The 10,274-nt window shown below is 52.8% G+C and overlaps 1 protein-coding gene across 2 annotated transcripts; it reads right to left on the bottom strand.

The window, feature by feature from the left end:
* Positions 1-455: 455 nt before the first annotated feature.
* On the bottom strand, positions 456-5,782 carry LOC127343654 (protein SPA1-RELATED 4). 2 transcript variants are annotated; one of them, XM_051369819.1, is made up of 7 exons: positions 4,840-5,782; positions 4,567-4,724; positions 2,761-3,706; positions 2,518-2,664; positions 2,080-2,391; positions 1,637-1,696; positions 456-957 (listed from the first exon to the last, which is right to left on the bottom strand). In XM_051369819.1, the coding sequence occupies exons 1-7, from the start codon at positions 5,404-5,406 to the stop codon at positions 769-771; spliced, it is 2,379 nt and encodes a 792-aa protein (XP_051225779.1). In that variant the 5' UTR covers positions 5,407-5,782; the 3' UTR covers positions 456-768. The 2 variants fall into 2 exon arrangements, with proteins under 2 accessions (XP_051225779.1, XP_051225780.1); XM_051369820.2 differs by lacking the exons at positions 456-957; positions 1,637-1,696 and having other exon boundaries at positions 2,100-2,391; positions 2,495-2,664; positions 4,840-5,643.
* Positions 5,783-10,274: the final 4,492 nt, after the last annotated feature.

Genomic DNA, 10,274 nt, shown 5'->3' with positions numbered 1-10,274 from the left:
GGGAGTGGTGGTGGTTTCAATATTACTTTGGCCAGTGTTTCTCTAATGCCATAATTATGTGCTTCCAATCTTCTTGGCTGGCAATACGGCGTCAAAGCAATGGTTTGAAAACTGGCTTGCCTTGCATTTTTTTTGACCATTTTAGGTTCTCACTAGTTGAGAACTTGAGATGGGCGTCTCATGTAGCTATTCAAAATTTCGGAGGTTAGCTCTGAAATCGGGACAAGGAATGGTCATCTTTCACAATGAGGGTCGACTCTGGAAGGATGGAAGCACATTGACATGCCATCTATAGAGCAAAACCAGTTATCAAGATTCAAGACCCAATTATCAGAATGACTGCAGCAATACCTACAGTTCTGTTAGCTGACCCTTGTATTCTTTGCTTTCTCTTTTGCTTTTGAACGGGTAAAAAAATAGGCCAAGTGAGGAAGTAAAACAGAAGGAACCGCAACAACCGCAGCAGCTAAAAACTTGGATTGATTGCCTATACAAGTATACCTCAAACCAATGATGTACAAAACCTTTTGGCCACCCCAACATCTCAAACATTTTCCCTATTTATGCTACATTTGCTATGACGCTAACCTGTAGTCCTACGCTAACTCTTGATACAGCTAACCTCTCCTCTACCACCCTACTAATTCCATGTTCCCCCGCTTCTGCATTGAAGCGGCAAAATAGCAAGACATACCCGTTCCCTGGTAACAAGTCACTGAAGTCAGTCCATTTCTACTCGAAACCAGGCAGCTACACTCTCGTACAGGGTCAGTCCATTTGTAAGACCTTAATGTTTCCACTAGAATTAGCAGAAAGAAGTGTTGAAGACTGCCCTCTCCAACACACACATGAGATGAACTGTGATTGATCATCGATCTCCTGGCCTGATATTGGGTCTGTAACGTTGAACTTGTACGCGAGGACGGGCATCGGAAATGCTTTGTGGTAGACAAAAACCTGTTGTATGGTGTGATAGAAGGGAAAGTTAGGCTTTTTAACCAAAACAAAACCAAGAGAAAAAACAACTGCAAACAAGTATGAAATTGTCAACAAAAAATAATTATGACTACAACTTTCACATAAACTTCATTGTCATGCATGTTATCTCCTCAATGACTAGTGTATAGGGCATGGAAGTATATCTTCTCCGTTGTTCAGCCTTTTTTTTCATTTTGAGAATTTGAGGTTGCTAAGCAACCTTGCCACAAAATAACAATCATTCTTTGTAAACAGCAAATGCAGCATAGAACTTAGCATCAATCTTATCTCTCCCTCAGCCATAATGCAATATTTGTCTGTATTAGCATTTATATTGAACTTTGATTTCCTTTTGTCTCCACATAAAGTGATTACTAATAGAAAAATAATGTAGAATTACTCAATCTCATGAATGCAGTGTATATAGGCTGGTAGAACCGTACAATGAAAATGAGAGGTCAGTCAGGGGAGAGGACCCTGGGTGTATTCTTAAGCAGAAGGGTGAAAACATTGGTTTAATCGTCCAACAGGGACCAAACCTAGGCCAGCTAGAGCACATAACGCCCCCTTTCACTGGCATATAGCTTGGTTGGTTCTCAGTAGAAGTGTACATTCAGAATTCAGAAAAAAGAAGTTGGTGCCACCTTAGAATGCATACCTCATTTGTTTCTGACCCAGTAGCGATATACCCATCAGAAATGGAAAGGCCAACAAAATTCTGGTCAACGGGAATAAGTAAATTAGTTATCCAGAATAGTATTGTTTCATTAAGTGGGAATATGATAAAAATGTATTTAAAGAAGGAAATAAGATAGATTTAATCTCGGTCGTCAAACAATACTCTTGCATAAGAAGAAAATAATTGTTGTTTGAAGCAAGGTCATGATGACATGATGAAACTTAGGTGCTACTAAATTTGCCGACTAACATATGGGTAGGTGCAAGAAAACTAATTTAAACAGCAGACTTAAGGTAGGAAATAAGATAGGTAGGGCACAATTAAGGGCTCAAACAAAAAAACTAGAGTGATAATGGTTGAACTTCATAATACCATTTTTAGAACAAACGGTCACAAAAAAAAAACTATGTAGGACATCTAACCTTTGTATTTGTATGCCCTGTATATGTCTGAATTGGATTGTCAATTATCCTTCCTTGATTCATAGACAAGTCCCAAAGCTTCAACGAGTTGTCAGTGGAACCAGATACTATGGTTGATGCATCTAAATACTTAACATAGCTCACAGTTTTTGTGTGTCCAACTAGTGTACAGTAAGGGGCTCGTATGTTGCGAAGATCATAGCAGTAAATCTTGTGATCTGCTGAGCCAATTGCAATGGAGCGAGCGGAATCAGGTTGAAATTGTACAGAGCAGACATTTGCTCTTGTTCTGATAGTGCCAACACTCCCAGCCTGCAGAGTTCCATGGGAAAATGTTACTTCAAGGTAGCGCAAAATTATTACCATCACAAACAAATTCGATAACCACATTATCGTAATTCAAAAGCTGACATACAGCAGGTGTAAGAATAGAATTGCCTGATTCATACTCCACAGCTTCACTGAACCATCATCACTCCCACTAACCAATTTGGTTGGATCTGCAAGTGAGAAGTCTACTGACCAAACACGCCTCTCATGCTCCCTCATTTCAACAAAAACTTGGCTCCTAGTAACATCCCAAACCTGAAAAAAAAAAGGGATACTCCTCACAGTGTGGTTCATATTACGGTCATACTCAAATGCAAAACTGAAAGAAAACCAATCCTCAAAGGAACATACCTGTACAAGACCATCAAAGTCACTAGATGCTATATGACTCTTCATGTAACTGTTCCAGCAAATACAACTTAGTTTTGATCTATTAGGCATCTCAACCACAGGATAGTGAATGTCACGGTGCTCATTTACGATCATATTATATTCAAACACTTTTATCTTCTTATTTACACCAGCAGTTGCAAAAAACTCCTTATCCCGGTCAAAGCCTACAGAGCATACTAAATTTGATGAGTTCAGCAGATCACATTGCTTCAGTTCAGCCCGAACTTTCAACTGACTGAACGACAGGTACCTGCACAACCCTTCAAGAAAAGAGTTCATCCAACCTCTTTGCCTTCTACCAGAATGCCCTTCCAAAGCAAAATCATCTATTGAACTACCCTCGGTCCCAACAGCTGACCCGGTAGTCCTCTTGACAACTTGATGACGACTACTTACTGGATTGCCAACTTGACTTGAAAACTTGGACCTTGTTGCAAAATATGCTGTTTCAAGTCTTTTGAAGTTTTTCATTAACCTGGAGCTTTTTGACAACACACTTTCTTGGATGACCACAGATGATGGCACTGTCCTGGAACATTCTTCCATACTACGATTGTGTTCCTCCATATCAACAGCAAGCAGTTCAGGCCTGAAACGCTTTCTGGATCCACAGTCACTCTGATCCTCAACAGTTCCAGAGGATACCTCTTTATCCAACTCAATCGAGAAGTTTCCGCACTGGCCGAGAGCTGACTGCTGGTGGACTGCCTCATTGATGTCAGAAGAGAGGAAGGCAACAGTGTCCTGCAAATTGTCTGCTATATCCTGCTTTCTTTTCTGCAACTGGAGAAGAAAATCCAACAGCAGTTCTTGTTCTTCTATCTCTTCACGTAACCGAAGTGCTGCCTCACGCTCTTCCAGACTATTCCTTGATTGATTAAGGAACTCACTTTGTAGCACCTCACTGCCGAACAAAAAGAGAGAAAAAAAACAGGCCATCAGCAGTCAAAATGGAGGTACAACCTCATTCAGAAAAGGAATTGGGAAGAGATTCTAACGAGTTATAAGTTGACCTATTGGTATTGTATATAGCTTTAGAAACCATATTTTCTTAAATAGGCGGTACATCATCTCAAGCTCGAGCAAGATAAATGAGGACCTGCATGCACGTCCACCTGACTCGCCCTCGCTCTTGGCTCTGCCTACAGCCATGGCTCCAATTTACTTTCTTCTTTTTGCTTTGTTAGAGTTCTGTTTTTGCTTATTTTTGTTACTCTTTTTGGTCCCGGCCGTGGCCATGGTGTGGTGTTGTATACTCATGGCTTCTTTAGACATTCACCAGAGCAGTAAATACGCGCCCCAACCCCAAAAAAAAAAAAAACCTGGCGATTTCATGAACAAGTTGTACCCCTAGTGACAGTATTTCGAGTAATATGCACCATAAGATTTCTATAAGATGTATTAAGGAGTAGTAACAAGAAACCATCAGTGATTACGACAATGAAAGTGAAATTCACAAAAGCAGCACGAAAGGCGTATCCGTGTAAGTGCAGGAGTCGGGTGCTACTTATTATTACACTCAATCCAAAGATGAAATTTCAACAAGTATTGTTCAACCGAGACCATATGGTTTCTTCTTTTTGGTATTTTATTATCCTGAAACCATTGCTATCAAGAGAAGAGTAGTCCATGCCAACGAAAATCGAAACACATGTAGTACTTAGTAAAATAGTTGGTGTTGCCCAATGTGAAACAAGCAACCCTGTTCTGGGCGGTACTTTTGCATTACTTGTTGTAAAAAATGGCACACATGACATGACGCACCTCATCTTGGGTCGTGTGTCCGGTACGGGATGCATCATGAGCTGGCAGAAGGAAGCTTCCTTGGGCCACCTGAGCAGCAGCTGCGGCGGGAGCACGCGGTAGCGCAGGTTGGCCATGGCCCGCATCTTCTCCTCCAAGGTTTCGAAGCTGCAGAAGAGCTGTAGGCGTGGTAGAAGAAGGTTAATTAGCAACAATGGCAATAATCACGGCGGAAGTAATAATAATAACAAGGGAAGTTTTGATGTGTGGCGGGCAGGCGGCCGGGCAGCGCACCTCGAAGAGGAGCACGCCTAATCGGTAGACGTCGGATGCGAATGTCGCGCCGCCCGGGCCGTCGTCGGCCTCCTCCGGGCTCGTGTACCAGTTGAGCTCCATGGCCAGCACGGTCTTGAGCGGGAAGCCCTTGTGGTGGCCGTCCCGGGCCTGGGCGGCGCCGTTGTTGTTATTAGGTCGGCGCGGCGGCTGTGCGTCGTCGTCGGCGTCGTGGTGGTCTGCGCCGTCCTCCTCTGACGCGTCGGAGCCCGAGGCGTCTGATCCGGAGGCGGACTCGATGAAGGCGACGCGGGCGAAGGGCGGGGAGACGACGAAGCATGAGGGGCGCGCGCTGCCGACGGCGACGCCCTGCGCGTGCGCGACGGAGACGGCCTCGGCGACCTGGCGGAAGACGTGCAGGCACTCGGGCGCCTCCACCGCGCGGCCCGGGCGGTCCAGCCACTCCCGCAGGCTCACCTCTCCGCCCTCGTCTTCCTCGGCGGCCCGTCCTCCTCCTTCGCCGTCGCCCCACGTCCGCCCGCCGCCGCCAGGAGGAGCGGCAGCGGCAGCAGCACGGGAGCCGTCCATGGGAGCAGTGGGTCTACCCCATGGCCGGATCACGTCCGGGTGTCTGCGGAATCCAGCTCCACCCGCTGCTGTTTCCCAGACCCCATCCACGCAGGCAGCAAATGCCCCCAGAGCAGAGAGCGGGAAGGAGATAAGGATCTGAAGGCGCGGGCGGGCGGGCGGGCAGCGACGGAAGACGAGCGTGTGACTGTGCTTGAGAGAGAAAGAGAGAGAGAATGGCGAGAGGAGCAGAGTAGAGGCGAGCAGCGAGCCACACAAACACGCTTTTAAATGGAGAGAGGGCTCCTCCTCATGATACTCTTTCTTTTCGCCGTCCACGCGGCGCGGCGTCTCCCAGCCACACCTTGCGGCCGCGCCGCGCCTCGAACTGATCACCAGTCAGTCGCCCCCGTGGCTAGCTCCGGTTCAAGGCAGCGAAACGACCAGCGGCAGCGGCCGTCGCCCAACTGCCCACCACACCACACCTCAGTACTATACGCTGCCCCTGCGCTACACACCAAACCTAACCAGTAAACCAGGGAGAGAGACGGAACGAGGGCGCCCCTTTCACGCCACCACAAAGATATGCTACGTGCTCCTCCCATCGGCGCGGCGCCCCCATCAACTGACATGATACGGTTTTCTTCCAAGAATGATCTGCGTCCAACACGGGGAATCCCCAAACTGGATTACGAAAACAGGCGGCCTCGACGCGCGCGCGTCACCCCGGCGCTCTCGGCGCCGATGACAACCGGGCCCCACGCGCCACGCGTGGCCCACCGGTCGGTGGCTCACCCTCCCTCGCCGCCGGCCGACCCGCGGCGAGGAACTGGATTAGGACTTTCCAAATCAACGGGCAACTTTAATACTCCAAACTCCGGTAACTACGAGCGAGTAGTGCTCCGTAGAAAACTCTACTTACGTGGAGCAGGATTAGCGCATGAGCAGAGTAGAGATAATCTAATGCAAAGTGATTAATCTATTGGGTGAAGGGTCGCTGTCGGTGGGCCCACCTCATACATTCCACCAGTGACTGACCGCCTGCGCTTTACGGGGCCTACGTGGCGCCACCAGGACCGCGCGTCAGGTGGGAGACTCGAGGCTGCTCTGCTCAGGCAGGGGCCACGCATCCATGCGCGCAGTCGCGGGCTCGTGGTCTCGTGGACGTGGAGGGGTCGCTGCCTCGCTCGCCCACCTCTTTGGGTTTGGGTAAAAGCATCCCCAATTGTTTGGCCTCCCCATGCTAAAATATGGGGATAATTTCGTTCGGATTGAACGAAATTATGACGTAGGGAGGGCCAGTTTCCCAGCCGCGATCCCAGTCGTAGTCGTTGATTTAATTTTGAAAAACGTAAACTTAACGAAATACGGCAAAAAATGACTGAATTTGGACTAACTTTAATGATATTTACTACATAGAGGGCGATATTCATACATAGAGACCGAATTCGACTATATTTCGAATTCACCTAGGGGATTACAACTCTAAATTTTAAAACACGGCGCTCTACATGCCGAAATGGCGATAGAACACCGTGTAGTCGCCGCCGTCGCCGCCATCATCGTTGGAGCCATCGTCGTCAAACTGCGGTGGCGCGGCGGCGACGGCGATGGCTTGTACCAGTCGTCGTCGGAGGCTTCGAGGTCGATGACGGGGACGGCGACGCCGGATGGAGGAGTCGCAGGCCGGCACTAGCGAGCGACGTCCTCGAGGAGCCTCGCCTGCCGCTCCGCCTCCTCCTTCTCCCACTGCTCTCTCGACCAGGCGCACCCCTGGTCGAGTGGCATGGAGTTCTCGGCGGGGACGAGGTCCTGGAGGGACCTTGCCATGATGGCCTCGAGGATGGCGGCGTACTCGACGCTTTCGGCCTCCTCCACCTTAACCTTCGCTGGCTTGCGCTTCCGCTCGCTGGAGGTGTCGGGTTCGCCCTTGGGACGTCGCCGTCCTTGTGCCGTCGATGGCTCGCGGATGACGATCCCGCCACCGCGCGCGCGGTTGCTCGGCGGGGAAGATGGCTCATTTTTCACCGGCGCCCAGGAGGATGGCGCCGACCTGGAGATCGACCTCGCCGCCGAACCGGACGATGAGGAACTGGCAGCCATGCGCCGTGGCTGCCAGCTTCCCCTGCGGCGGCTGGCCGATACCCTCGACAGTGGGGGCATTGTCGGAATGGGGAAGTTGCCGCCCTCGATGTGCTCGAGGACGGCCTCGAGCGTCCGGCCAGGCACGCTCCACCACCGCTTGCGTCCGGCGACGTTGTTGCGCGGAGGCGGAGGCGGTGGGACGTCGTAGGCGGCGAGCTCCTGCTCCCACCGGCGAAGGAAGAAGTTGTTCCACGCCGCCAGGTTGTCGGGGTGGTAGCGCGGCTTGGCGCGGTCCTGGTCCGACAACGTTAGTCGGACCTCCTCGATGGCGGCTTCGAGGTAGCGTCCCTGGGGCGGCGGCGGGATTGGCACGCCGCCCGCACTTAGTCGCCACCCGCCGCCGGGAGGCCTCGTGTCCGGCGGGCAGGGGTACCCCGCCTGGTGGAGGAGGTGCCCCTCCCACGCATGGAGCGACCGGCAAGGGAAGCCGTTGTTGGCGGCGCCGTCTTCGTCGTTGTAGGCCATGGATCTCGTCGAGGTCGAGGAAGAGGAAGAGTGGTGCGACACGTCGCGGTGAGCGGGGTATTTAGGCGAGCCAGGAGCCGGCGATTTATTGCCGCGTGGATGCTACGCGTCTGCGGCGAGCTGACCGGCGGCAGCCTTTACTCCGCGCGGAAGACGATGCGTCTGTCGCTGACCGGCCGGGTCCATCTCTCGCGCGGAAGCCGAAGTGAAAGCGCGGGAGAGAAATCTCGGCGTTTGGCGCGCTTTCGCTTCGTCCGGAGTCCCCGATCGCGCCTCGGGGGACCGGGGATGGCGTGGGCTTGCCGGATGTATTTTGGCCCAAATCCGGAAAAAAACGAGAAATCGAGGACACGACTGGACCAAAATTCGCCATCCGGATGAGAAAAACGGGCGTTTGGGGGCTAAGAGCATCCCCACTCGTTGGCCCTCCTCACGCCCAAATCCGGCGAAATTTTCGTCCGGATTGGAGGAAGATTTGGCATGGGGAGGAGTAGTTTCCCAGCCGCGTGCCCAGGCGAAGACGACGATGCGAGTTTGAAAAACGGAAACTTGATAAACTTCGGCTAAATTCGGGCGAATATAAACTTAATTTAATGATATTTAGACTAAAACGGGCGGAGTTAATACATAGAGGCCGAATTCGAATGCTAATTTTAAAACACGGCGCTCTACATGCCCAAACGGCGGTAGAACACCGTGTAGTCGTCGGCGCCGTCGTCGGAGCCGTCGTCCTCGACCTTCGGCACCTTCGGCGGCGCGGCCTGGCGGCTGCTGCCCTGGCCGGCTTCTCCCCACCCCGGGGATGGCTTGTACCATTCGTCGTCCGAGGACTCGAGGTCGACGACGGGGACAACGACGCCGGATGGAGGTGTCGCGGGACGGCGGTAGCGCGCGGCGTCGTCGGCGGCGGTTGGAGCGGCGCGGGCGGCGAGTTGGCGTGCGGCGGCCGGGTCTGCGGCCGCCCGCTGGCCTCCGCCTCCTCGCGCTCCCGGTCGCGCTGGACCACGCCGGGCGGCGTCCTCGGGAGGCGTTGTCGGCGGGCACCAGGTCGTTGAGCGACCTGGCGATCGCCTCCGCCACGGCGGCGTCCTCCGCGCGCTTCGCCTCCTCCTCGGCGAGCCTGTTTGCGGCGGCGGCCGCGGCGTCCTCCTTTTTCGCCGCCTTCCTCTTCCGCCCAGACTGGGAGGGTTGGTCGCGGCAGGCTTTTACAGCGCGCGGAAGACGATGCGATGAGGACGAGGATCGGTTTCTCTCGCCAACAAGTTGGGGCCACCAGACGCGCGGGAAGTTTCCTCGGTGTTTCCCGCGCTTTCGTTTCGTCCGGACTCCCCCAGCGCTCCCCGGGGGGCCGGGGATGGCGTGGAATCGCGGGTGAATTTAGGCTCAAATCCGAACGAAAACGAGGAACCGGGGGCGCGACTGGGCCAAATTACGCCGTCCGGATAGAAAAAACGTTGTTCGGGGGCCTCGTCGTGGAGATGCTCTAAGTCGGCGAGACGAGTGGATGCTCTAACGCCCGCACGCAGGCTCCGGATTAGCTTTGTTTAATCGTGATCTCGGCCAAAGTACAGACTATAAGTGGTAACCTTGCACACACGAAGCTTGGATTATTGCGTAACCAGGCTTCCAGTTTTATCCACTTGCTTCATAGTAGAGTTGATGAGTGGACGGCACAATTATTTTCTATTGTATTCCTCCGAGATTGGTGGGCTCTCCAGTCGTGGTCGGCTGGTCTCCCAAGTCAAACAAAATCACATGACCCTTTTGCAGCCTAAGGACATCTCCAGCGGCGCGACGCAAACGGTCGCTGAGCGACCATTTTCGTCCGCGTGATCGGAAATACGTCTGGGGCCTGTTCCAGCGGGGCGACGCAAAGTGACCGGGCCGTCCGCGGAGACGCAAACCTGGCCCAAATATGCGCCAGGTTTGCGTCTCGGCGGACGTCCGGAAACGTCCGCTTGTGTCTGGCGGACGTTTCGGCTGGCCCGCCTGGCAGCGACCTGCGTCGATGCATCTTCACAGCAGCGCCCGGCGACTGCAAAGCTGCGTCATTTGCATCGTTTCGGCTGGCCCGCCTGGCAGCGATCCTGCGTCGATGCGTCTTCTCAAACGCGCCAGCGACTGCAAAGCTGCGTCGCTGCATCGCTTCGGCACACTAAATGGCGACGATGCCTCGGCTGCCAAGCGGCCGCCCACCTCCGCCAACTAGGTTAATGGCGACGCCATGCGTCCCGCGGCCACCGCATGCCGCCGGCCTATATAAAGGGGGCACGCGTTCT

This window comes from Lolium perenne, chromosome 3 (assembly GCF_019359855.2).
Source record: "Lolium perenne isolate Kyuss_39 chromosome 3, Kyuss_2.0, whole genome shotgun sequence".
NCBI lineage: Eukaryota > Viridiplantae > Streptophyta > Magnoliopsida > Poales > Poaceae > Lolium > Lolium perenne.
The sequence above is the reverse complement of the archived record's forward strand: the minus strand, read 5'-3'. Positions and strand labels throughout refer to the sequence as shown.

What these genes read in the sequence shown, in the direction of transcription:
- LOC127343654 (XM_051369819.1), bottom strand. Translation starts at nt 5,406, where the DNA reads ATGGACGGCTCCCGTGCTGCTGCCGCTGCCGCTCCTCCTGGCGGCGGC. An exon ending in AGCTGTGGAGTATGAATCAG is followed by an intron (nt 2,392 to 2,517) that starts GCAATTCTATTC and finishes GGAACTCTGCAG; the next exon opens with GCTGGGAGTGTTGGCACTAT. An exon ending in CTGGGTCAGAAACAAATGAG is followed by an intron (nt 958 to 1,636) that starts GTATGCATTCTA and finishes ACCATACAACAG; the next exon opens with GTTTTTGTCTACCACAAAGC.